Source organism: Prunus persica, chromosome G5 (assembly GCF_000346465.2).
Source record: "Prunus persica cultivar Lovell chromosome G5, Prunus_persica_NCBIv2, whole genome shotgun sequence".
NCBI lineage: Eukaryota > Viridiplantae > Streptophyta > Magnoliopsida > Rosales > Rosaceae > Prunus > Prunus persica.
The window spans coordinates 12,928,408-12,954,700 of NC_034013.1; the positions used below are offsets into that span (position 1 = coordinate 12,928,408).

The following is a 26,293-nucleotide window of genomic DNA, read 5'->3' on the forward strand; positions in this document are numbered from 1 at the left end:
GCTGTTAGCACGGTTATTTACTCATTAAGCAAAGAGACTAAGTAGATTTATATATAAATACTGTACTGTACAACGATTCAGTAAGAAATACATCATTCAGTTTTCTCATCTGCTCTTAGAAACTTCCAGTAAACTCTTTTATTCCCCTGTCTCTACTACCATGGTTAGCACTCATTTCAGGGAGTTTTCAATATCAATTACAAACCGGTATTTCACATCTTTTTTTACTAGCCTCTCGAGAGCTTCCGTTGCATATTGAATTGGAATTATTTCAATCATTGGGTGAATTTCATGAGCAGCACAGAAATCTATCATTTCTTGCGTATCCTTCGTTCCGCCTGTCACACTGCCAGAGATGGTTTTCATACCTGCCAAAAGGTAAATGCACGAGTTCATTATACTTGCAACTTTACCACTACCAAGAGAGTTGGATATATGAAACCAAATTATCAATCGTTTGAAAAATGCAAAAGTACCCAGATTGAGGCTTGCAGGACTGAATTTGACTTCACTGGGGAATCCCACCAAGACCAGAGTTCCACCAGTCTTCAACAATGCCATATATGGATCGAATGGATGATCACCAGATGCTGTATCAATTAGAAAGTCCAATGACTTCACCAAGGCCTGCATAGAAAACGATAACCAATAAATATTAAACCAAAGAATAAGTCCTCTCTATTGTTTTCATATGATCACTGATCAGGTATAAAAAAAACACTTGCTTTATAAGAAAACCTATGTATTTTTACCGTCATCTGCTCTTGGTCGGATGAGACCACAAACTTATCTGCACCAAGCTGGCTTAGGGCTTCCTCTTTCTTCGATACACTTGTGCTGAAAACTGTTACATGTAAACCAAATGCCTTCCCAAACTTCACTGCCATGTGACCAAGACCACCAAGACCAATCACTCCTAGAGATTTACCAGGTTGATTCATCTTGTGGCGCTTCATAGGAGCATAAACAGTAATTCCAGCACAAAGCAGAGGTGCTGCTGAAGCCAATGGATAGTTGTCAGGTATCTTGAAGCAGTACCTGTAAGATGATTTCATAGAAGCATGTTATGAACTTGGAATTATGCCACTTTAGAAAAGCATTTGGTGAACAGAATTACAACCACAGAAAGATTAAGGAGAGGAGATCAAAGGAATTCTGATTGTCTAGTCATGAATTGTATAAAGTTTATTAACACAAGGAAAAAGGATGCAAAAAGCATTTGGCTTCATAGATTTCACACCTTTCATGGACAACTATATGACTGGAGTATCCACCTTTTGTAATTGTACCATCCGCGTCAACACCATTAAAAGTGTAGACTGAACCCTTCGCACAATAGACTTCAAATCCCTCATTACAATACTCACAATCTCTGCATGAGTTGACATAAGTTCCCACTCCGATATGGTCCCCAACTTTGAAGCGAAGAACATTGGAACCTACCTCTTTCACAATACCTGCAATCTCATGTCTGGTTGCAAATAGCCACAAACCACAAGTTTTAGAAGGAAAATACAAGAGTTAGATATTTATCATACAGTCAGTCGACATACCCGGGCACCAAAGGATACTTTGAGTCTCCATGTTTGTTTCTTGCCCAAATGACATCAGCATAACAAACTCCACAGTGGGTAATTTTTATGGAAATGTCATCAATCCCAAGAGCCCTGAAGAAAGCACACGAACCAAATGACAAACGATTAACTAGAAGGCATTATGAAACTAATGGAATGACAAGAAATTCATAAAATTTGATCTTTATTGCAAGTAACAATCTAGAAAGCCAACATTTTGAAAGCTTGATGCTATTGCAACAATGAGAAGCCTTCCCATCAACAGATCATGATTCATGCTCAATTGAGAACTTGGAATTCTGAAGTGTTGCAACAAGATAGAGGCAGTGTCTTCTATTGTTATCTTTCATCGAGAAGTTAATACATGCAATTTATAGACAGTAAAAATGATTGAAAACAAACCTGCGGCTGAATTTGTATTCAGATAGAACTCCAGATGGATCCCTTGCAGCATATCCAAGGCAGTTCTCATTTGCGCTCTCGGAGCTCATTGTTAACTATACCATCATAAATCATCAGTTTCGTTAAAACTAACAGAACCAACCATTCCCTCCGAAATTGCCTCAGCTTATTGGCAAAACACATAGAAACATAATATCCTACATCAAATATCAATCGGTGTCTGTTGCTGTTAAATCGTTGGAACCCAGATATTGAATGATTTCCATAACCACAAAAACAGAAAGGCTGCAGCTTTTAAGAGATTGAAATCAGAGAAACAGCTGCAGTTAATGGTCCAGGGCCAGACAGTCAAATATCCGTTGACTATTTCAGATTCAAACACTGCCCTGCACTCTCAGAGCGAGAGTGGGGTCCTTGAGAATAAAATTAATACTCTTTTCATCTGTTCTCAATCATACAAAGCAGTTTCCAATCGGTTAATCCTTTACAGGCTATGCATGCAAAGATTGAAATTGAGAATTGCAGATAAAAGAAATCTAAATTATCAACAACAACAAAAGTTGAAAGAACTGAGTGCATTACAAGAAATGAAGAGAGAAAAGAGGAAGGTGCGTTTACCCAAAAAGATACGAAGAAGAATGGAGAAACACAGAGAGAGAGAGCTCAGTTTTGTTTGTTTGTTCGTCGTTGTAGTTTGGAAATGTCCAGAACCAGGGCCTTCTTTATCTTGTGTTGGCTTTATTGAGTTTTTATCAAAAATAGCCCAAATTTACCCCACTTTTAAAAATGTCAATTTTTATAAAATCTTTTAAATATAGTCAAAAATTCATTTAAATAGACACAAATGCCCTTAAAAATTAAAACCCACATAAACTTCAAAAGTTCCAATATATTTTGAGTCCCAGTTATTGATATCAAAGATCTAGACTTTGAAGAAAATTGATGCGCAAACTTGTAGATGCCTAACAAAACCTGTTAAAAAAAACATCTATGGATATATGTTTACCAAACCTTTGCCCATAGCCTAGAGGAGGAGATATCATAGTGCTTAATATACACAAAAGAATTTCAAATGACAACAGGAAGGAAGCCAAACAACCTGTTTAAAAAAACATCTATGGGTATATGTAAAAAAGCACCATCACACCATCAAAACACATCTAAATTGATGAATATTTCAATTTCTTGTTCCTATCAAGTTAAGGAAATGAAGAAACAATTTAAAGAAAGAAGCAACCGCACGAAGAAGCACAAAATATGCATAAAGAAAAAGAAGATCACTTACCAATAGTTCGACTAAGGTGCGTGTGATTCTAAACTTTGTGTAGTAGGGTTTTGCTTTTTAGGTTTATGTGGGTTTTAATTTTTAAGGGCATTTGTGTCTATTTAAGTAAGTTTTATCTTTATAACCCAGTACAGTATTCACTGGATTATTTGGTCCTCCTCGTTTATAGATTATATCAACCAGTGCGATGTCGTTTTATTTATTTAAACAAAAATAGTCCAATGCTCTTCTTTTTTTTTTGAGAATTCCGAGGTCGTCGTTTTGTATGGATTATATAGTGTATCGAATGATAAAAGAAGATTGATGGTAACACAAATATTGAATTCAATCATGCTAGAATTCGAAACAACATCTGCCACCAATATTATTTCAATTATCAAATTTGTCCTCCTAAATTATACAAGCAACCTGTAATCACTACCGAACCTAAATTCATCCGAAAAGAGGACAAAACAAAAAGAACAGTATTTCCAAAAACAACCATAGATTAGTGAAACAGCTATTGATAGCAGCACAAGTAGGAAAGGGAAAGTTGACTCATACAGCCAAAGGGAGCACTGAAATCACAATGGAACACACTAAGCAAGGCGATAGGGTCCAAGCCGAATGGGAAAGCTCAGACAGACTTCTTATTTCTTTTGCTTTTTGCGCTTCACAGAAGGCTTCCTATTTTGGACCTTCACTGCTGAGGAAGTTCTAAATTCAGTAACTTCTGGGTCTTCAGGCAGTGAACATAACAAGAATTTTTTGGTGGAACCAACTTGGTTGGGGAACAGCTTCAGCATCTTCCTTCCCCTCATCCATTTTAGCATTATCTTCATGTGTGTTTTGCTGTTCAATCCACTGAGACCAGAATCCTGATTTTTTCAATTAAAACATTAATCAGAAACATGAACCAACAAAAATTTAGAGAACCACAAATACATGAAACATGTGGTCTGGGATGAACAGGCATCACTATGTAGAATCCAAGGCTATATTGGAAATTTCAGATAAAAAGTTTGACGAAAAGCACTCTATATTAGATATCAGTAAACCAGGTACCTATTACAGTATAGACCGCCTTAGTTTGGTAAGGAGTACTTGCTAGCATACAATTCCTAGACATGGTTACACTCTAGCACTGGAAAATTAGTATCGAACACATATTTATACAGAAACAAATGACCAGCTATGTATTAGAGTTCTCAAATTTTATATTTCCAACTACTAGAAAATGTTATGAACTAGTGCAAGAAAAAGTATGCCCAAAGATAACACCGAAAAATTAGTACTTTCTTGTATCATAAATACAAACAAAGTTAGCATAAACTCTAGGATTGTCATAAATATGAACACAGGCTTTCTCATTTCTATGGTTAGGCCTAAAAAGCACAGATGCCTGTGCTTTAATTTCTTAAACTTAAGCACCTTGTGATTTCGGTGTTATATTTAAAATTTTGAATGTTAGTATTAACAGAAACCATTCAAGTTTTATTAGAAACTTGTTAAAGCTAGAAAGTATAATCAGCCAAGGATACAATTATAAGATGGAAAGTATGATTCAGTACATTCTCATAGTTACAGTTCAAGTTATCCTACTCTAATGAATGACAGAATATTACTTATTGCATAAAAATAGCTGTATGAAAGCTAGGTTACATCACCCTTCACTTCAATCTGACATGCCTGGGAGACTGCCTCAACAGGACAAGATTTGGTTTCAAACCCAATTAATAAAATTTCATGCACAACTAAGCACAGTGATTAGAAATGAAAATGACCCAATGGAAAGGGTCACATTCACACACGCACACACAAATATATATTATATGAAACATAACTATTATAATTTCACAGAAAGGGGGAGAACCTTAGCCTGAACCCAAGTATTGGAGATGGTGAGAGGGCCATGTTGCTTGACGACGTCGTATAGATCACGAGCAATGGAGTTAGCCTCCGGAAAGCTCACTTTGGGGTTGATTTTCCTCAAATTCTCTGCGCGCTTCCGAGAGAAATGCCTCACAAACGCAGTGGCGCTTGTAATCAAACCGCTTCCAGTCGAAGTGGAAGCCCTAAACGCGCCACCGCCAAACCACATCTCCCGATTCCACGAGCTCACAACGCAACCGCTCTTCTTCCTCACTGCTTCTTTCACTGGAAAATTGGAATTAGATCAAGGGGTTTAGGGAGCTGAAAACCCTCTTTCTTTCATCAATGTCACGCGCTGCTCACGTGCATTTGCAGTTCGATTTTGATGTCGTTTTTCTCTTTTGGACGACATTATTAGCTCCCTCCGCGTGCAGGCGTAGGATTCTATTTCTACTATTGGGTCGTCGAGGCCGACAAAAAAGGGCGGACTGGCCCAATTCAAACTCCACTGGGCTTTCTTTTGGGTGAGGCTGGCCCGGCCACATGTTTGTAAATTTCTTTAATAACCTATTTATATTTTAAAATCAAAATTTATATTTTGTAAGCACAAAAGTAATTAATAAAAAATTTCCAGTCGTCTTTGCCCTCACAAATTCACAATCCGGTTGGTCCCAATTCGAATCAGCTCACCTCCAATCCAAACATCCAATGGAGAATATTTTTGTTGACATGAGTTAGGTCAATTGATTAGGACAGTGAGCATGTCTCATTGCACTTAAGTTCAAATTTCATCCTCATAGATTAGATTTTTTTTTTCAGAGACCTCGTAGATTAGATATGGATTTTATAAAAATTATAATAATAATAATTAATAACAACTTTGTTTTTCAAATTTGTATTTTAAAAAATAAAAAATTGGTTTGTCCAAAGGCCCAAGTAGACTACAGCAAGAGCAGAAGGCACAAATAAAAAGCCCAAATTTAAGAACAGGCCAAAGCCCACAAATAAAAGCTCAAAAACCAACTTTCCTACCCTAACCGGTAGACCGTAGCCAAAATTTTGAATTAGCATCCCACCGACCTAGCTAGTCCTAAATCGATTAGGAGAACTGAAAATTAGTATAAATATCGTAAGGCAACTCTCAGTCAGCCTAACTTTTTCCACTTTCCCGATCAATTTCACAGTTTCAGCTTCTTAATTTCCCACGGTTTCAATCATTCACAATGCAAACAAATCATCCAATTCCCGTCGAAGATCAGTATCATCTCAAATTCAAACTCTTCAAGGAAACCGAAACGGTTTGGACAGACGAAGACGACGTTCCAGTCGAAGTCAGTCGTGAGCCGCCGCTCTTTGACTCCGAAATCGACATTACGCTCTCTCGCGCCGATTTATTATTAGTATTTGAAGAAAGTCATAGCACAAATTCCGCTTCCGATTCAATTAGCCTGATGGCCGACGCCCTGGCCGCCATGGAAATCCCGGAGTTCAAACACGAGCACATCATTGGGTCTTTATTGGCTGGTTTTAAGGCGAAGAAGTCGGAATGTTTGCCCCATGTGGTGAGCCTAGTAATGACGAAGAATAGGAAGCAGAGAATGGAACGATCGCAGATTAGGGGAGAGACGATGTGTGCGATTTGTAGGGAGGAATTTGAGAGCGGTACGAATGGGAATCGGCTTCTTCACTTGCCCTGCTCTCATATTTTTCATGTCAACTGCATCGAGAAGTGGCTCGAAACCTGTCCTAGTCATCGCTCGTGCCCCTTGTGCCGTTTCCCACTGTGTCGTCGTTTTGATTATCAATTAGTTTTTATGTGATCAATTTTTATATTTTATCTTTGTATTTCTTTGAGTTTCATTACCTCTCCAGACAAACAAAAAAAACTATTGTAAATGCAATTGTTGCTGCAAGTGTGGAATTATTTTTATAGAAGTACATTTTTTTCTCCAATTCATAGGAGATTGGCATGAATTCCGGTGGTGGATTGTTCGTGTGAATAATAATAATAATAATAATTGAATTTAAAAGAAGAATAAAAGTTAATTTAATACTATTATATTGTAAAAATAATCGCTGTTATATTGTATTTAGTTGTCTAAAGAAGATAATTGGCATGAATGCCGGTGGTAGATTGTTGGTGTAAATAACAATAATAATAATTGGATTTTAAAAATAAAAAAACTAATTTAATATTACTATACTGTAAAAATAATTGATGTCATATTCTATTTAGTTGTCTAAAGGAGATTTTGGACACAACACCGCGAACTTCGGAAATAAACTTTTTTCCTCTCATAGCATCACCGCGTGGCGCTTTCAGCTTTGCATTGGTGTCAGCCCGCCCTTTACCATAAGCAGCAGAGAAACGAGTCAAATTTCCAGCTGTCCCCTCTTTTTTCTTTTTTTTAATATCCTTTTTTCATATATTTATTTTATTTTCTGTAAATTACATTCTGGAAAGTTCATTGGCGGCTCCACCGTCCAACACTTTGCAGTGCAGTTTGGTAAAAATTTCCTTCCTTTTTATTTATTATCATCTTTGTTTGTTTGTCTAATCGTAAAACAGAATCTACACCGACTTTCTTTCTTTCTTCCATTATTAATCGTCTGTCTCTTCACTCTCTGCCTCCTTGTTTTCATCTGCACGCCTTCTCTGTTCTGCTGTGACTTCTCCATCCTCAGCGAGCCCAAACTCCCAAGGTGATATGCTTCTTACCAAGAAACCATTTTTTTAATTTTAATTCTCTTCAATTTCTTTGCTCTTTTTTTTCCCCTCTGTGATTACTTTTGTAAGTTCAAGCGATCATTTCTGTGCTCTGCATCCGATTTCCTGCTGTGTTTTAATATTTTTAGTCTTGTGTTAATTAATCTATCCGAGTTCAATTTGAATTTCTGGTGTTTGATAAATTGGTTGAGTGATTGTTTCTGGCTGTTGATTTTGATCACTCAAGTCACTGGTTGGGAGTGACCAACTTTGATGTAATTTTTGGTTTTTTGTCTGTCTGAGTGGTTTGATTGATTTGATCAGATGGGTTCTAAATTTCGATGGCATCAGCCCATCAGGGTATCATATCACAACCTCCAAGCATGATCAAGTTTTGATTATGTATAGTTAACAACGTTTTAGGACAATAGGAGATTCAAAATCCCATTTCTCTTCGTATCAAGTTTTTTATTGTTGGCTGCATGTATCTCAGTCAAAAGCGGGATCTTTTATTTGTGATTATAAATCCTCGTGTGTATTTTCTTTGCCTGTTTTTGCTGCTGTCTAAGTCTTGCAGATTTCTTCAAGTTGTGAAATATTGCTATCTCCAAATGAATTCCTGTTTCAAGCATTATAATATGCAAGTTTTTTACATTGATGTAGACACTCCCAACTTCCTAGACCAAAACAGAGTTATTCTGATCTAACTATATGCATTATGAGGATAGAGGCGATTCGTGGTTGTTGAATTGAAGTATGCTTCTTAGGTTTCTAACAGATTTTTTGCAGTGTTACCATAAAGAATGGCAGATACCGAGGACATTCAGCCTCTTGTCTGTGATAATGGAACTGGAATGGTTAAGGTAAGGCCATAGATTCATTTGGTCTAGCAATGTAGGAAAATCCATCTTAGTATACAAAAACTCCCTTGGTCCCTTGGTATTTACCATTCCTTATGACCTCCTTGAACAGGCTGGATTTGCCGGAGATGATGCTCCAAGGGCCGTCTTCCCCAGTATTGTTGGTCGACCTAGACACACGGGTGTTATGGTGGGGATGGGACAGAAAGATGCCTATGTTGGAGATGAGGCCCAGTCCAAAAGAGGTATTCTCACACTAAAATACCCTATTGAACATGGGATTGTTAGCAACTGGGACGACATGGAAAAGATCTGGCATCATACTTTCTACAATGAGCTTCGTGTGGCTCCTGAAGAACATCCTGTACTTCTTACTGAGGCACCCCTGAATCCTAAGGCAAACAGGGAGAAGATGACTCAGATCATGTTTGAGACCTTCAATGTCCCTGCTATGTATGTTGCCATTCAAGCAGTTCTCTCCCTCTATGCTAGTGGGCGTACTACAGGTTCTTACCAATTCAAAAAACTGGGAGTGATCTATCTATTTAAATTGTTATAATTCTGCCACCAAGTGCAAACAAAGTAATAAATTTGGAAGAAAAGTTCTAATATTTTGAAAGTTCATTACCTTTTAATCAACGAAACGTTTCCCAGGTATTGTGCTGGACTCTGGTGATGGAGTCAGTCACACAGTTCCCATCTACGAAGGTTATGCGCTTCCACATGCCATCCTCCGGCTTGACCTCGCTGGAAGAGATTTAACAGATGCCTTAATGAAGATCCTGACTGAGAGAGGGTACACTTTTACTACAACTGCTGAACGGGAAATTGTACGTGACATTAAGGAGAAACTTGCCTATGTGGCACTTGATTATGAACAGGAACTTGAAACTGCTAAAACCAGCTCATCAATTGAGAAGAGCTATGAACTACCTGATGGTCAGGTAATTACAATTGGAGCAGAGCGATTCCGTTGTCCCGAGGTCCTATTTCAACCATCATTTATTGGAATGGAGTCTCCTGGAATTCACGAGACCACCTACAACTCAATTATGAAGTGTGATGTTGACATCAGAAAAGACTTGTATGGTAACATAGTGCTGAGTGGAGGGTCCACCATGTTCCCAGGAATTGCTGATCGAATGAGCAAGGAGATCACAGCCCTTGCACCAAGCAGCGTGAAGATTAAGGTGGTAGCACCTCCAGAGAGAAAATACAGTGTCTGGATTGGAGGGTCTATATTAGCTTCACTGAGCACATTCCAGCAGGTATCGGTTACACTGCTTCTCCTATGACAGTAATTTATACTTGATTTTCCCTTCATTTCTATTGATCATAGAAGAAAGAAAAAAAATGATGATAGTGAATTCTTAATTTACTTTGAAATAGCTTATGAGTTTATGCTTAGAAAGCTAGAAAAATATGTGAAATCTTTCTTCTTCATTTTCTCCCAAATAAACTTCTAAAAGTTTAGTACTTTCGGATTGTTGCGAAACTTTTCCTCTTTTCTTGTTATTTTGTTTTTGGATTTGGATGCGTTGGAATGATTATCATGATGGGCAACTCTTCATTTTTTATTATTATCAATTCTTGTAGTATTTTTACTACGGCAGTATGATTCTATGATTATAATGTCTGGTTATTGTTTTGCTTGAATGCAGATGTGGATATCTAAGTCAGAGTACGATGAATCAGGGCCATCCATCGTTCACAGAAAGTGCTTCTAGACATGTGATCGTATTGTCTCTTCCCCTTGGACTATGTGGTTTTGGATTGTTTGTCAGATGTTTTAGTGGTGTGAGCTTGGTCTGTTTGTCATCTTGCTTCAGTTTTCTCTGTTTGTCGTGTCATATGTATACTTGATAGTAGCAACACTAGTTCTTGAATCAAATCGGTATTGTAGTTGTTCTGTACACATAGTTCATGTGGTTTTCGCGGTTGTTGAAATAAATAGAATATAATAGCGAGTAATGTTGTTGTTTTGGCTGCAGTAATTTATCAATATCGTATTTTTGGTTGGGAAATGAGTGAAATTGGCTGCATAAACTGCGTTTGCCCTCCCCTAATATCAGCATGGCTTCGTCTCTCTCTCTCTCTCTCTCCAGCTGAATGTCATTCTTTCATATCTTACCTATGCATTGAGTCTTATCTTCAACCACCCAAAAAAAAGTATTAAGACGTAAGCACTGCGGGATGTTACGGTCAGTTGCGCAAAGCAACGTGCTTGACGTGCTTCGTGACTGACTGACCCTAGCAGCGTGCTTCGTGACTGACTGAAGCTAGCAGCGTGCACGATTGATTCTAGCACTACGCTTCAGTTATGAAACTACGTTGCAAGTTCGCGGTGCGTTGGTACTTTAGCAGAAAGAGACATTGGCTGGCAGTTCGAAACGGCTGGAAAGAGAAACGTTATATCAATCCACCCCCATAAGTTATACAGGCACACACTGAACTTCCTATCTGTTAGCATGGATCAGCATTCAGCAGCTGGCCAGTAAGACAAGAGGCCAAATGCATGTTCAGTAAAAGTCGAAAAAACCTGGACGGTTATTTTTACAGCTGCAGAAGCAGATAAGTAAAATGATCTACTTACTATATATGCTGGTTTTTGGATCTAGCTAAAACGGTTTTGATCATTTTTGCTTAGTGATTAATTAGTACCAAATTAATTAAATTAAGCTATTATGGCACCAATTAAATAACTGAAAAAACTTCCAACTCGAATTCGAAATTACTAGTTACATACATGTTGTGTACAGCGGCTAGCTCTATGGACCGCTTTCCGGCGCGGGAATTCGCTGGGAACTATTGTCCGTGGTGGGTTGTGGTGGCGATGGAGGCGGCGATTGAGGAAGGCACGTGCGGCGGCAGGTGGGACAAGAGGAGTGAGAAGACAGCCACTCCTGTATGCAGTGAGTATGGAAGCCATGTTTGCACCTCCCCAGCACTCTGATCCCTTCCCCCTCCACAAACTCCGACAAACAAATGGCGCACTCCGCCTCCGCCCCCGCCAGCGTCGCCTTCATCTCCGCCGAGTAGAAAAGTTCCGGCGCCCCCTCCAGGCACGAAACTCCCGCCACATTGCTCTTCTGCTGAGCTTGAACCAATTCTTGCTGGGTCTGCGGAAGATGACTGCTATCATCGTTGTCCCGTGGGCTGTTGTTGTCGTCGCTCCCGCCGCCGCGGAGGAAGCAGCGGATGGCGGCGTTGAGGCCCAAAGCACAAATGAGGGCGGAGAGGAGGATGATTATGACCATGGCGGCGTTGGCCTCGAACTCTTTGGAGCCAGAGTAGGGCCACCAGCGGCAGGTGTGCGAAACGCATGTCGTTTGTCTGGTGGGGGGAGGGGAGGAGAGCGACGGAGAGAGGTGGACGAAGCCAAATTCAGCTACTTGGGATGCTGCTGATAGCTCCAGTGATCTTCTTGGCGGTGGTGGCGGTCTCATTTATGTTTTGTTTTAATTTGCTCTGTTTTTCTGATGATCCAGCTTTCCTTTTGCAGAAAGGGGAATGTTTTATATTAATTCTGGTGTTTTTCTTTTACTGTTTTCTTTTTTTGGGTTCTTTGGATTCTGACATGAGGTTGTTGAATGATGATGGAGAGAGAGAGAAAGAGAGAGAGTGATTGCGTGAGTGTTGAGATTAGGATGATTTATAAGTCTTAAGGCAGGAAGAAATGCATACGTGTAGTTGAGGTTTTACATTATTTTGCCTGGTGGCTTTTGAAACAAATTTGTCATTCACATGTGTGGGGCATACGATTCTCATTGTCTACCTTCTTCTGGGAGCTTCATTCACTCCAAAATATTAATTATAACTCACAAATGGTTAAGTAATAATAAAAATGGTAAATTTGAACGTGTTAAAACTACTTAATATCTCTTGCATTTGAAGTTATGTGTTGGAGTCTCGTCTCTTTCAATATATTTTGTATAAAAAAGTACTTAATTTTACCTAATACATATGATTTATATATGTAATTGCGCGAATTAGGATTTCTTTTTGAACTCCAACAAGAATTATAAGAATTTTACTCGTTTTTGAAAAAAAGGTGGAAAAAGTAAAATTCCGAACCATTATTAGGTTGACTATGAGTGTGGGTCTAGCATCTAGTACTTGATAGTTTTATCCTTACTTTAGTTGTTTGACATAGCATATGATATCTCGTTTCAAGAAGAATATAACACAACTTAAGCTAACAATATACTCGTGTTATGTTACACAAGTCTTCGATTTAATTACAATCTGCAACTAGGTTAGAGGGAAAGGAATGATTCTTTTTCCAAATACAAAGAATTAAGTCTCCTCACTTATTTTGGTTTAGAACTTTAAACGTGAATCTTGAAAGATAAACAGAATTTGAAAACTGTAACCCTTAAAAAAAATAATAAGAAAAAAGGAAAATTCAAAATTTAATCAAATGAACAATTACCATTAAAGCAAAATCTAATTAAGTAAAAGATGGATATATTTGAGTGTGAGGGAAAGGAAGTGGAGAATGAGTCTTGTTTTAGGATCTGCTATGTCACAGTGAAGTAAACAATTTATAAAAAAAATAAAAAATAAAAAAAAAGTCATGAACATGCAATCTCATAGGGGCAGGAAGATTCATATCTATCCAAATGTACAGGGTTATAGGAGACATCCACAACCTAATCATTTTCTCAATTACAAATTGCATTCTTTCTCATGATTGCAAAGAAATTATGACACATATCAAGATGCCAAATTAAATTCCAACTTTGACACGTATTTGAAACTTCTACTTCAATGCATAAAGTTTTAATTTACGGACTCTTAGTTTATCGATATTTTTTTTCTTTTTTTAGCTTAATATGAAAAAGAGTTTTAAGTTCAGATATTTTCTTTTTCAAAGTAGATGGAATGGGAGTCATCAACACATGAATATTAAAATTGATTTCCACCATCAAGCAGCTTCATGTATATCTTCTGAACTCCTTTTTCCTTCTTATTTAACACATTAATTTTGGTAGTTTTTGTCTAAAATGATGATTTGATATAAGTCGACAAGCTTCTCTCAATGGAACTAGCTAGCCTTGATCCATTGGTAACAACAAAGGAAAAGAGAGGAATAAAAAAAGAAGAACAATGATTATATGGTAAAGTGGAGCCGCTGGGTTTAGCAGATATAAATAATTATATGAAGAAAGATCTGTAATTGGCTTTTCTGTAGCCCAAGATTAACAAAAATCTGTGTGCTTCTGCTTCTGCTGCAATGTGCAGTCGACCCCCGACCCCATATGGCTTTTTTTTCAATGTAAAAAACATGAAAAGTTAAAAAGCATTGAATTATGTGGATATGCTGATAAGGGCAGGGAAGCTTTGTCTACAACTGAAACAAGGATTGTTTGCTTTTGGTATTATTTGGGGAGAGAAAACAGAGGTTGGCTCTATGCTATTATATAATTTAGAGAAAGAGAGAGCGAGAGAGAGAGAGAGAATTTGACACTTCTAAAACCCCATCCCATCCTTGTTTCCTTGATTGATTGCCAGATATTTAGAACAAATCAAAAAGATTACACGCCTAACTAAGAAAACTACTTAGATTACTCAATTCTAATCATGTTGTGGTCGAGCCACCAAACAAAGCCTAGATGACTAATAGCGGTAGAAAATTCAAGATTACTTTTAAAATTATGAAAATTTTGATTTTTTTAATCTCATAAATTGAAGATAAGGCCACAATAGTAAATGAAAATGGGTATGGTATGGGCTTTAGAAGGACGGTTGCATATTTTGGATCCACAGAGTCGGCTTATACAAGTGACAAAAAAAACAAGAAATTACACCACCAGTAAAGCCAAGCTAGCCATTTTGGAAATGAGTCAAAACTGAGGTTGCCTGCATCGCAGGACAACTCAAAAACAACAGCAATAAATAGTAGGGATTTGGGACACATGTCCATGGCCCCCTAAAATCAATGCGTTTGGTTGAGGCTGCTTTCAGCTTCAGCTCAGCCCACTTTCTGTGCAGACCTACCAACTTCTGCCGTATCTGTCATTTTTCTTGTCTTTTTTATTTATTTTTAAACATGTGTTTTGTGTCCCCACTTCTGCTTGGTCGAATTTGGCGTTTGGACCAAGATGAAAACAGTGCTCATAATTATGATAAGAAACGGAAGGGGCTCAGAAGACAAATCACCAATGCAAATGGCGGATGTATACAGTAACAGTGCCGTGGCGACCAAGATATTCAGGTGGTAACGATTGAGGAAAGTGATGGGTTAAGTAAATATGTTGCAATCGGAGAAGGTTAAAAGACGGTTTAAGTTATGGGTCTCCAAACTGCTAGCATCAACAATGTATGGTGGGTCGAATGAAAAACACTTTCCTTCTCATATTGTGACGTGTCTTTCCACCATGCTAGTTTGGTGAGTGCAATGTAAACATATGTGCATGAACCGGGCTTATTGGGTTGCAATGAAAATGAGATGGTTAGTTTTGTTCGTACTTATAAGGAGCCGAATAGTGTTCTAGTTCACGACTTGTGTTAGTTTTGCGAGTATAATGTGGACATCTAAGCCTCATACCACCCGCTTGAGTTGGAATGAAAGTTGGACAATTAGTTTTGTTTTCGCACATGCGGTGGCACCAGTGAAAAAGTGGCTAAACTCTCCCATCCCCCCAAGTGCCCCTAATTTGATTCATGTTGAAAACAATCTTGAGACAACTCAATATAATACTTTCACTTCTTAATGAATGAAAAAAAACAAAAACAAAAAACAAAAAAGCCAAGCAGTGTTCCTGCCAAATGACATGTTTGTTTTTGGCAAAAAGTCATTTTAGGTCTCTGTGGTTTATCACTTTTACCACTAAGGTCCCTGTGGTTTCAATTTTGTCACTTTTGTCCCTGTGGTTTCAATTTGAACCAATATAAGGACAATTTCCAATTTCTAATACTTATTGAAGGGCATTTTAGTCTAAACTTGCAGCACCTCCTCATAAGGGGGATAAATATGGCCATCTATACATAAACATCAACTAAAAAAATCATAATCGAGCGGGTCTTAGGATTACACAAGGGAGATACATTTCTTTATATTTTTTTTTTGAACCCAAAGAAAAACTCACAATTATAATCATAATCCATCTCATTTCTTCATAAGGGATGAAGGTAATCTCCAGCCAAAAAAGAAAAATAAGGTAGCCAGAGCAAGTCTACTTCGATCTTTTGTAAGCATCATAAAAGTAGCCTAGGATTACAACAGTGTCATCAATTATAGCTCTTACTACACCTTGTGTAGTGTCACAAGCTTTGATAGTTTCTTATTATGTAATTCAACATAATCTCTAAAAAAATTATTGATGAAGGTTGTATAATGGTACCTCTCTTTGTACATCTCCAAGGAGCATTGTTTATTGCTGGTTTAGACAGTGGAATTGTCAATGTTTACAACAAGGAGTTTTTGGAGGTCTAGTGACAGTGGAGGTGGTTGGGAAGGGGCTGCAAGTTTGGACTAAAATGCCCCTCAATAAGTATAAGAAATTAGGAATTGTCCTTAAATTGCATCATATTGAAACCGCTGCTACAAAAGTGACGAAATTGAAACTACATGAACCTTAGTGGTAAAAGTGGTAAACCACATGGATCAAAAGTGACTTTTTGCCTTTCTTTTTCGAGTGCAATACGGACATCTAAGCCCTAGCCGGCCCTCTCTTCTAAGCTGAGAGAGTTTCTTCGTAGGTTTCGGCGACGGCCAATATGTTTTAGCCCATAATGAAAATGGACCTATGATTCAATAGTTGGGCCCAATAGGCCTTGTTTCACTGGTTCAAGCAAATCCGAAGCAGTTTGGACAGCGTATGCTGCAACAAGTAAAATTGCTGGGAGTTGGAGGGACTGAGAGAAGCCGTGCTGTGAAATGGCGGTAGCATCTTCCTCGTCGTCATCATCGTCATCGCCGGTACGGTGGTGGAGGACGGCGTTTCTGACCGTGAGAGACGAAACCCTAACAACTCCTCTGCGCACCCCAATCCCCGAACTCCTCCACCATTTCATCTTCTCCCATTCTCACACTCTCCTCTCCGCCGCTCCCTCCCTCCCTCCCCAGGAAGTTACCTCCGATTTGCTGTTCGTCATGGAACTCATCACCACAAGGCCTCACGGCATTGAAGACATGACCCCTACCTTCACTCACACAACTCACTTGGTATGAACGGCAGAGAGTTTGGCTTTTTGCTTCTTTGCTTCTTCGTTTTCGTTGTATATTGAGAATTCTTGTCGTTTGATTCAGATCCATGACATCTCCCATCGTCTTCCTCTCGAGATCAATTCAGCTTCGTGGACTCTCATCCTCGACGCTTTTAACAAAATGCTTCGAGTTTTCGTCAGCTCTTCGACATTCACACCCGTTATGGAAGCTCTACAGACCCTAAGGTAAGCTTCTATGGTTTTCATTTCGATTCTGAGCAAATGTGCATTCTATTTGCGAATTCGATTGTAATTTGTAAAATTCGTTATCTTTAGACGTGTTATGAGCACGTATCAGAGGAAGTGTTCGACGGCGGATGAGATTCAGCTGGTAAAGTTCCTTCTGCACATCATTGAGAGCTCTCATGCAGAGCTGAGTAGCTCATCACACTCAATCCGCAGCCAAAGCTCTGTTCTTGAAGCTGGAAAGAGAATGCCACTGTGGGAAAATCAGACCCTTGCATTTACTATGCTTGGAGAGACAATCTCTAGAGTTGGCTCATCCTTGCCTGTGGACATCTGGAGATCAACGATTGAGGTCGCGATTCTCTTTTACACTTGGTATTTGTGCGAATGTTTCTGTATATATGATGCTGATGCTGTTTTGCTGTGGACTAGGTTTTTAGGAAAGTGATGGATGGCTTGGCAGCTAAAAGCCTTGTGGAAGACACTGCTATGTCCAGGTATCCCGAGAGTCTCTAGTTTTGCTTGTTTCAACATGTAATACATGGATTCGTCATCCTTATATATATTGGCATGGCACTTGTGCGTTTTGCAGGTTTTATTTATCTCTTCTGCATTGTCTGCATTTGACTCTCGCAGATCGTAAGTGTTCCCTTTCTGACCACGTAAGTTGCTTTTGTGTACCAAGATTAAAATCAACTAACAGAGTTGTATCCACTACCATTATGTTTCACACCTCCTGGATTTGATTATCCTTTCAGGTGTCAGGTTTTGTGGCTGCTTTGAGAATGTTCTTTTCCTATGGCATTAGTAGTAGAACTCAACTTACTTGTCCAGTAGTTGGTCAAAAGGAGAAGGAACTTAGTTTAGCGAGCCTTAAGACACGTTTGGAAGATCCTAAAAAGACTGATCGTACCCCATATAGGCCTCCACACCTACGCCAAAGGGACAGTTCAAATACGAAGCAGACAGGAGCTCGGGGTTCTCAAAGTTTATCAGATCAAGAATCTTCCGTACTTGATTTTGCATCATCAGATTCAGATTATAGTGACAGTGATGGATCAATTAAAGAGACTGAAAACATTCAAAAATCAAAAGTCAGAGTTGCTGCAATAGTTTGTATACAGGTAATTTTTGCAATTTTTTTTTGGTTCTTAGCATTACCTCAAAAAGGTTATTTTGCAAAGCAATCTAGCGTTTCTTTATGTGTTAAAAGTTTAAGGAAGGAAAATGTTAAAGTATAGCAAATGTTTTTGTGATCTTGCTGGAGAAGTTACTATATTTCGAATACCTTACTCTTTGAAGTTGATTTTCTGAGCTGGAATACTTGTTAATTTTATGAATTTAACAAGATTTTAACAAAATGACGTGGTTTCATTATCCATTATATGTGGAGAAATTGGTATGGTGCCTTTTGAGCATGTAATCTTTAATGTCTGCACATTTACCTTATTTCCTTTGTTAATTTGGCGAAGGATCTTTGTCAAGCTGATTCCAAATCATTTACTAGCCAATGGACGCTGCTTTTGCCAACAAGTGATGTACTACAACCTAGGTAAAGCATCCTAATTCCTCGTCTTCATGAATAGTTCATTTCATAAACTTAACTATCTATCACCAAATTTTCATTCTCACTTATTTCATGTTACCTTCTGATTTACAGGAAGTATGAAGCAACACTAATGACATGCTTGCTATTTGATCCTTATCTAAAGGTGTTGTTCCCTGTTCTTTCTTATTATATTTAGTCACTGCACTTCCTTTTCATGAATTATTTGACACCTATGCCCTGCGGTTTATGTAGAGATAACTTTGTACTTATGCCATGTTGCATGACAATTCTTTTTCTCATTTTCATAACTTTCAAACATATTCTCATGGTCATGTAGTAATTTTTCCCTAGTGGTGCTTCTAGCTGACGTGTGCTTCGTTATGGTTCCCAGGCACGGATTTCATCTGCCTCAACCCTGGAAGCAATGTTGGATGGTCCATCTTCAGTTTTTCTGCAGGTAGCAGAATTCAAGGAATCTTCTAAACGTGGATCCTTCACAGCTCTTTCAAGTTCCCTTGGACATATACTCATGCAGCTTCATACAGGTTTGTGAAAGCAGTAATGTTGCACAAATTTATTTTTGGTGCAATAATATTACTTTTACTTGTTCGAGTATTTTTTGGTTATCTTGATGTTGCAATAATTCTATGATGTATCTGGTGTAGGTATTTTATACTTAATTCAACGTGAAAGTCATAGTAGATTGATGGCATCCTTGTTCAAGATTCTCATGCTTTTGATATCATCTACACCGTATGAAATTCTCCTCCCCAAAATATCTTATTGTTAAGGATTGTTTTTTTTTTCTTTCTTGGTTTTGTTTTAATGTGATTTAGTATTTACTCCATTGTGTCTCTTATGTTGTTTTTTTAAAGCTGTATTCAGATTCCAAAACCTCATGTTAGAACAAACTTTAGTGTATACTTTTTATAATTCAATTCCGAAATTGGGCACAAGTGATATGGCTTACAGCTTTAAGTGCATTGATATTACCTGTTTGGGCTTGAATATTTTCCTTATCCACTTTTCTTACTTTTGGGTGAGAAAGTCATCTCCTTCACATTAGGATCTGATTTGGAAACCCTAGCAGCATTTGCAAAAGTTTTCCCAGTGTCCACTACAACTATCAAGGTGCATTTGTCCATCTTAGTTCCCTGTGAGCCTCTGTGTAGCAGGCCTCGGCACACGTCTTATAGGACAAGTTGGATGCTTAGTCCGTAGTCATGGAAATAAATGAAATGATTAGGCTCTGAACAGGCTGAAGAATCTTGAAAGAGGCTTTCGGATGGTAAACTTAACTTATGCATATAGAAGTACATTGAATTCTTATTTTGATAGGACCTGTAATTTGGGAACTAACTTTTATCTGGACACCCCATTAACTTAGTCAGAGCCTAATCATTTCATGGAAATAAATGAAATGATTAGGCTCTGAACAGACTGAAGAATCTTGAGAGAGGCTTTTGGATAGTAAACTTAACTTATGCATATAGAAGTACATTGAATTCTTATTTTGATAGGACCTGTAATTTGGGAACTAACTTTTATCTGGACACCCCATTAACTTAGCCATAGCCTTCCATCGGGATTCTTTTCCAACCAAATTAATTGGTACACCATCATTGGCTTTCTATTGATATTCATCTGTTTAAGATATTTGCCGGTCATAATCTTGACAACCAGTGGTATTTTTTATTTATTTTATTTATGGCAATCCTGTGTATTTAAGTTGAGCTCTGTAATCATGGGAGTTTGTAATATACAATGCCACAGAACATATATTATTAAAAAAGAGAAATAAACATAAAAATGTATTGTGGAGAGGATTTGAAAAATGGCCCGGCCTGCTTTGACCGCTGATTCTTTATAATAGCATTTTATTTATTTTATTAGATACTTGTGGACACAACAGATCCGATGCATGATGTTACTGCTGACCTTTTTTTAGGAAAACCTTGTGTACTTATTGTTTCTATCGATGATCATTCTACAGATATTCAAGAATGCCTGGAGAATTGTTGCCAACAGTTTTTACATCTCTACAAGAAAGGATAACAAATGGGTTTTCATTCAAAAGTGATCAGACGGGTCTGCTGGTTAGTCATCCCTTTCTCTTTTTATTTTGCAGATACAGTACGCAAATAATATCTGTGATGCCTGCCTTTCCTCACTGTGATATCTTATACAATTTTTTTAATCATTTGACAGGCTTCTTGTATTAGTTGCTTGACAACAGCTCTGAATATCTCACCGTCTTCACTGCAAGTTAAAGAAATGCTTCTGATTGAGATATCTAATGGTGAGCTTAACTTTGGTGGCCTAAGAAGATTAAATTTACTGGTGCTCATGTTTGCTAATTCCTAAGCTACAGCGTCCTATTGAATTTCAAACTTTTTCTCATTTTTCTGTGCCTTTCGCCAGGTTTTGCTGAGGCTAAAAAGAAGTCTGGTGTTCTTTGTACATTATTTCAATTTTCAGAACAAGTGACCAACCCAACGATATGCTTTGAGGCTCTTCAGGTAATTGATTTCTAATAATCAGGTTTTAATAGCAGTTCTGATTTTTTTCTGGCCAACCATGAGCATGTCATCCGCTGTCATGAAATGTGTGTGGTTTTCCTGATAGTGTCTTTTCTTCTGTGCACTTGTTTAATTTCTTTTTTTTTTCTTTCCAAAGTATTATGGTGGATAAAGGCATGTGGCAATGTCGATAAATGGGATTAATATATCTAAGGAAGATGTTGCATTACATTGCTTGCATTGTTTCTTACAGGCTCTTAGGGCTGTTTCACACAATTACCCAAGTATTATGGGTTCCTGTTGGAAACAAATTTCCGCCATGGTTTATGGTCTTTTGAGGGCAGCTACTCCTGAAGTTCCTGCAGGGTCTTGGAAGGGGCATACTGGAAATTTTGTTGGATTTATTGGGGAAAAAGTCATTACAGCTGCTATTAAAGTAAGTGTCCTTTAATATCTTTGGTTTTCCTCCCTCAAAAAAGAAAAAAAAACGTAATTTTCCTTGGGTGAATCTCTTTGTTTTACACTAAAAAATAAGGCAAAATCTTAGAAGTATTTTAGGCCAGTGTAATGATTTTTCCCCTCTGCGGACATATGTGATGATCCTTTAATGTCAATTGTATCAGGTTTTGGACGAATGTCTACGTGCAATATCTGGATTTAAAGGAACTGAAGACCCTTTAGATGATAAATTACTTGATGCCCCATTTATTTCTGACTGTGTAAGGATGAAGAAAGTTTCATCGGCTCCTTTGTATGAATCAGAGAGCTCAGAAAATACTAGAGATGAACCCACATCAAGTCAATCCGGAAATGAACAGTGGTGTGAGGCAATTGAGAAGCATATGCCTTTGGTTCTACACCATACTTCTGCAATGGTTAGTTGATATAAACTATTGACCTTTGATCACATAACTTGTTTGAATAAATAAGAAAACCTTGTAAACAGTTGTCAAAGCCAGAGTTCTGGCAGATTACAAAACCTTGTCAAATCATACAAATAGTTGTCAAGGAATTTGAGGGAAAAATAACTTTACATGAAGAACTGTAAAATAGTAAAAAGAGATGTATCTATTGCTAAAATGGTAGAAAAGAACATGTTCTTTTCATTTGGCGACTATCACCATTTGGCCCACGGGAGAATATGGTCATTTGATCATATGATTGAACCGCTGAAACCTCCAAATAGAACTCCCTATTTGAGAGCAGGATGGAGAGCATCCAAATCCTGCCCAAGTTGGGTAAATCTACCTAGTGCAGAGGAGATATCTTTCTGTGTTTTAATCTCTCTGAACCGTTCCCTTTTTCTTGAAGGTGAGAGCTGCCTCGGTTACTTGTTTTGCTGGTATTACTTCTTCTGTCTTCTTCTCATTCTCTAAGGAAAAGCAAGACTTCATTCATTCTAATTTAGTAAGTTTTCTTGTTACTAATTGTTGGTGCTTTACTTTAACTGCTCTTCTCTGTAAATGGAACAGAAAGCTTTTTCTTATTAGCTATACCTACAAAATCTTTTTAGGTTCGTTCTGCTGTAAATGATGCCGTGCCTTCAGTTAGGTCAGCTGCTTGTCGAGCCATTGGCGTCATTTCATGCTTTCCTCAAGTTTCTCAAAGGTGATTTTGGAATGTTTTTTAATGACATTGATTGATTTCTCAGAATTCTTTTTATCTGTTATTGATTTGATCCTTTATCAATTTTGTGCTTTGTTTTGTTCCTTGGACAGAAATTCACTAAAAACTTAATTATATAGTGCAGAGATCCTTGATAAGTTTATTCATGCTGTGGAGATTAACACTCGCGATCCCTTGGTCTCGGTATTTTTTTATTCCCTAATTTTATTTTCTATTTAATGAAGTGGGCGTTTCATTTCGTTTCATAAGCAGTCAAACCTTTCCTTTAATTCTTATTTCAGGTGCGAATAACTGCTTCTTGGGCTGTGGCAAACATATGTGATTCTATTCGTCATTGTATTGATGATTTTGCCTTGAAACAGTCTGGAGGTCAGCTTAAATTTAGAAGAGTGATAGATCAAAAGCATTTGCACTGTATCATTGTCATTTCAAACTATAATCTTCTCTCTCTTTTTTCCCTTTTTGTATAGGCTCTCCTGAAATCCCTAAATTATTCACATTATTAACTGAGTGTGCTTTGCGTCTGACTAAGGATGGAGACAAGGTAAATATTTTAATAAGCCAAGTCATTTGAAATCTTTTACTCTGTAATAGTTAAAGAAGATGTTAATAAGCCAAGTCATCAACATTGGTTGCATGTAAAAAATTAATAGATGGTAGATGATTATGGTTATTAAGGATTTATGCACAACTATTTTTTGCTTTATTCCAGTATTTGTATTCAGTTGTATGTATATCTCTCACAGCTCTGAGTCTTTTCTTTTCCCTAATGTCAGATTAAATCAAATGCTGTAAGGGCCCTAGGGAATCTTTCAAGATCTATCAAATATACGAGTGATAGTGACAGGACAATGGACAATAAGGGCTCATCTCTAAAGAGCACTAGACCTGAGGAATTACCGTCAAGCAATTACAGGGCAGGAAGCCAACAAGGTGTATCAATATCACGCCATCCAGCTTCTTTGGGAGATTCATGTTGGCTTGAAAAGGTCGTTCAGGCATTTATGTCTTGTGTTACGACTGGTAATGTTAAGGTATCATATTCACAGTCCAACTATTTGGAAATTCTTTTCTAATTTGAATGGAAGGGATGAGACTGTATCCTCATTATTATATTTTGTTCTCTACTTTTTTTAACTGTGCATTTAACAGGTCCAATGGAATGTTTGTCATGCTTTGAGCAACCTGTTTCTGAATGAGACATTAAGACTGCAAGACATGGATTGGTACAGTGAGACAACCAGTTACAATGCCATTTGTTTGCTAATATAGTTCTGTGTGAGATCAATTTACATCCTAAAGTATGAAAGTGAGCTATTAATTTAAAATGAAAAAAAACTAAGTATGCATAGTTTTCTGACAGGTTTTCGTCTGTATTTAGTATTCTACTACTACTATTACGTGATTCTTCGAACTTTAAGATCAGGATCCAAGCTGCTGCTGCTCTGGCGGTGCCAGCATCAGTACTTGGTAAGTAATAGGGTTTTCTCTTCTTCGATTTCATGGTTCTCTTGGTAACTCCATTATTCTATATCAGTTATCAGTCTCAACCAAAGTTCAATTTTTTACTATTATCAGTTGCATTGGTTGACTGACATCTCCTTGATACATTCTTGATCAAGATATCTTTCTTGTTTTGTTTTGTGTGAGTTTTTTTTTAATCATTCCTTCATAAAATCTAGAAATTGATAGTTTCCAAAAATAAATAAATCTGGAAATTAAAATAGAAGGCTATTGGTTTGTGTTGCAGATTATGGGGAATCCTTCTCCGATGTCATCCAGGGTCTGGTGCATATATTAGAGAATCAAGGTTCAGACCATATTGCATCACCATCAAATTTCAAATATAGAGTTGCACTTGAAAAGCAGGTCAGTAATCCGAATCATTTGCACCTGAGCAGCTATATGGGTTAATGTTGGTCAAAACCATTCATTTTGGTTACATGTGCGTGTGTGTGAGCCTGAGGTATATGATGTGTTTAATAGTTTTTTCTTGTGCCTGGTTCAGTTGACCTCAACCATGCTGCATGTTCTTATCCTCGCTTCAAGCTCTGATCATGAACCTGTCAAAGATTTTCTTGTGAAAGTAAGTGTTTCTTACAAGTACATTAAATTAACCTGATCCATTTAGTGTGTGTGGAAACTTAGGTATGCGTTTTTCTTTTGGCTGTTTCTGACTCATGTTTCTTTCTGCTGCATATAGAAAGCCTCATTCCTTGAAGATTGGTTCAAGGCACTGTGCTCGTCACTAGGAGAGACAAGTTGTCAAGCTGAAGTTGAAAACGATAAGTTCATCGAGAATCCGAAGAAAGAGATGATACGTAACGCAATTGGGTCGCTAATTCAATTGTACAATTGCAGGAAGCATCATGCAATTGCGCAGAAATTTGACAAGTTAGTGAACAGCATCCAGTGAGTTCTCTCAGTTACGGGAAATGCTGCTCTTTGAAGACAAATATTTAATTGTGATATGAGATTGTAGGGAAGCACCGTCGGGCCGCTGTTAGACATACGGGGGGCTCGTCATGATCATATGCTAATTAGGTTGTAGCTTTCTCCTTTTCTTTTCTTTTCTTTTTTTCCTTATTTGGTGCCTTTTTCTTGGGTATGGGTATGGAGGGGTTGGTTAAGATCATAAATAGGTGAAATTTGTTGTATTGTAGTGCATTTATAATGTTATAGTTGTCCTTTATTTAATTTATGACCTTATTGTATGGTTTCTGTGGACTAAAATATAGAAGTTCCTTTCGGCTACAAATTCTGAAAGTTTAGAAGCCAGCCATTTCGATGTCAGTGTCAACAAATGTATAGTGTTTGGGTGACCTTTGGATGGTGATTTAATGATTACTCATTCAAGCTTATGGACCCCTTTCCCTACATATTCTTATACACGACAACAAACTCACAAGGGTGGTCCAGCTTTTGTGAGAGTGGTTTCACATCCACTTGGTCCGGACTTCCGAATTCCTCCCATCTTTTTACCTACTTGCTTGGGTCCATTCACTAAACTTGAAAAAGAAATCGTTTGGAAATTGTTTGGAAGACATAAATGATAATGAATAGATTTAACCCCACGGAATGGACTGTCCCTCTCGTTCCTTCTCCATCCCATGGATCAAATATAAGAGTGATTGAAATCCTTCCACGATTACAGAAGCAACGCTGCAGAATAAAAAAAGAAGATTTGGTGCAAAGTAGTAAAATATTAGCAGAAAATGAAAGCTCAAATCAAAATCCCGATCAAATTTCCCCATCCAAATGTATCTGTCAACTGTAGAAGCTACTAATTTATAACTAATTATTTATTGATTCACAGAGACGTTTTGATTGAGAACAAGCATTTTACTTCATAGATATGCTGCGTGTGTGTGAAAAGTGAGGATAAATATGGAGAAGTAGTGGAGGAAGGTCTGCGGATAAATATTAGAATGAAGATAATTACTTCATAGATAAATTATAATAAAACTACCAGTTGATAATTATTGAGGTAAAAAGTAGTACCCAAAAGTCCCATTTGCTTTTT

The 26,293-nt window shown here is 37.7% G+C and overlaps 5 protein-coding genes across 12 annotated transcripts; 2 read left to right on the plus strand and 3 right to left on the minus strand.

Moving 5' to 3' along the window:
- Positions 20-2,705, minus strand: LOC18777851 (probable cinnamyl alcohol dehydrogenase 1). Of its 4 annotated transcripts, none has more exons than XM_020564518.1 (7): positions 2,595-2,705; positions 1,977-2,071; positions 1,554-1,667; positions 1,241-1,471; positions 753-1,038; positions 477-627; positions 20-368 (listed from the first exon to the last, which is right to left on the minus strand). In XM_020564518.1, the coding sequence occupies exons 2-7, from the start codon at positions 2,063-2,065 to the stop codon at positions 172-174; spliced, it is 1,068 nt and encodes a 355-aa protein (XP_020420107.1). In that variant the 5' UTR covers positions 2,066-2,071; positions 2,595-2,705; the 3' UTR covers positions 20-171. The 4 variants fall into 4 exon arrangements, with proteins under 4 accessions (XP_020420107.1, XP_020420108.1, XP_020420109.1 ...); XM_020564519.1 differs by having other exon boundaries at positions 1,977-2,418; positions 2,595-2,693; XM_020564520.1 differs by having other exon boundaries at positions 1,977-2,173; positions 2,595-2,691.
- On the minus strand, positions 3,569-9,326 carry LOC18776163. The gene is made up of 3 exons (XM_007209672.2): positions 9,308-9,326; positions 5,114-5,397; positions 3,569-4,118 (listed from the first exon to the last, which is right to left on the minus strand). Exons 2-3 carry the CDS (start codon positions 5,339-5,341, stop codon positions 3,891-3,893), a joined length of 456 nt encoding a protein of 151 aa, XP_007209734.1. The 5' UTR covers positions 5,342-5,397; positions 9,308-9,326; the 3' UTR covers positions 3,569-3,890.
- LOC18775719 (actin-7) lies at positions 7,353-10,699 on the plus strand. 4 transcript variants are annotated; one of them, XM_007209186.2, is made up of 6 exons: positions 7,565-7,619; positions 7,798-7,815; positions 8,609-8,682; positions 8,792-9,185; positions 9,334-9,947; positions 10,341-10,699. In XM_007209186.2, the coding sequence occupies exons 3-6, from the start codon at positions 8,623-8,625 to the stop codon at positions 10,404-10,406; spliced, it is 1,134 nt and encodes a 377-aa protein (XP_007209248.1). In that variant the 5' UTR covers positions 7,565-7,619; positions 7,798-7,815; positions 8,609-8,622; the 3' UTR covers positions 10,407-10,699. The 4 variants fall into 4 exon arrangements, with proteins under 4 accessions (XP_007209249.1, XP_007209248.1, XP_020419904.1 ...); XM_007209187.2 differs by having other exon boundaries at positions 7,353-7,815; XM_020564315.1 differs by lacking the exon at positions 7,565-7,619 and having other exon boundaries at positions 7,661-7,815; positions 8,598-8,682.
- LOC18776118 (RING-H2 finger protein ATL79) lies at positions 10,516-12,502 on the minus strand. The gene is made up of 2 exons (XM_007209504.2): positions 11,426-12,502; positions 10,516-11,166 (listed from the first exon to the last, which is right to left on the minus strand). Exon 1 carries the CDS (start codon positions 12,123-12,125, stop codon positions 11,448-11,450), a length of 678 nt encoding a protein of 225 aa, XP_007209566.1. The 5' UTR covers positions 12,126-12,502; the 3' UTR covers positions 10,516-11,166; positions 11,426-11,447.
- LOC18776418 lies at positions 16,507-25,635 on the plus strand. 2 transcript variants are annotated; one of them, XM_020564595.1, is made up of 26 exons: positions 16,507-16,849; positions 16,934-17,076; positions 17,167-17,428; positions 17,509-17,573; positions 17,669-17,738; positions 17,835-18,200; positions 18,549-18,628; positions 18,737-18,788; positions 19,017-19,170; positions 19,291-19,378; positions 20,619-20,721; positions 20,834-20,924; positions 21,047-21,144; positions 21,398-21,580; positions 21,768-22,019; positions 22,456-22,551; positions 22,658-22,752; positions 22,890-22,953; positions 23,052-23,139; positions 23,241-23,314; positions 23,547-23,804; positions 23,923-23,996; positions 24,134-24,240; positions 24,521-24,639; positions 24,779-24,856; positions 24,974-25,635. In XM_020564595.1, exons 1-26 carry the CDS (start codon positions 16,562-16,564, stop codon positions 25,184-25,186), a joined length of 3,561 nt encoding a protein of 1,186 aa, XP_020420184.1. In that variant the 5' UTR covers positions 16,507-16,561; the 3' UTR covers positions 25,187-25,635. The 2 variants fall into 2 exon arrangements, with proteins under 2 accessions (XP_020420184.1, XP_020420185.1); XM_020564596.1 differs by lacking the exons at positions 24,521-24,639; positions 24,779-24,856; positions 24,974-25,635 and having other exon boundaries at positions 23,923-24,048; positions 24,134-24,226.

Coding starts and splice junctions, on each gene's coding strand:
- LOC18777851 (XM_020564518.1), bottom strand. CDS start 2,065: ATGAGCTCCGAGAGCGCAAATGAGAACTGCCTTGGATATGCTGCAAGG. Junction 628..752: donor CCGACCAAGAGCAGATGACG/GTAAAAATACAT, acceptor TTTTCTATGCAG/GCCTTGGTGAAGTCATTGGA. Junction 369..476: donor TCCTGCAAGCCTCAATCTGG/GTACTTTTGCAT, acceptor ACCTTTTGGCAG/GTATGAAAACCATCTCTGGC.
- LOC18776163 (XM_007209672.2), bottom strand. CDS start 5,341: ATGTGGTTTGGCGGTGGCGCGTTTAGGGCTTCCACTTCGACTGGAAGC. Junction 4,119..5,113: donor ATACTTGGGTTCAGGCTAAG/GTTCTCCCCCTT, acceptor TGAAAAAATCAG/GATTCTGGTCTCAGTGGATT.
- LOC18775719 (XM_007209187.2), top strand. CDS start 8,623: ATGGCAGATACCGAGGACATTCAGCCTCTTGTCTGTGATAATGGAACT. Junction 8,683..8,791: donor ATGGAACTGGAATGGTTAAG/GTAAGGCCATAG, acceptor CTCCTTGAACAG/GCTGGATTTGCCGGAGATGA. Junction 9,948..10,340: donor CACTGAGCACATTCCAGCAG/GTATCGGTTACA, acceptor GCTTGAATGCAG/ATGTGGATATCTAAGTCAGA.
- LOC18776118 (XM_007209504.2), bottom strand. CDS start 12,125: ATGAGACCGCCACCACCGCCAAGAAGATCACTGGAGCTATCAGCAGCA.
- LOC18776418 (XM_020564595.1), top strand. CDS start 16,562: ATGGCGGTAGCATCTTCCTCGTCGTCATCATCGTCATCGCCGGTACGG. Junction 20,722..20,833: donor GTGATCAGACGGGTCTGCTG/GTTAGTCATCCC, acceptor ATCATTTGACAG/GCTTCTTGTATTAGTTGCTT. Junction 24,241..24,520: donor GGTGCCAGCATCAGTACTTG/GTAAGTAATAGG, acceptor TTTGTGTTGCAG/ATTATGGGGAATCCTTCTCC.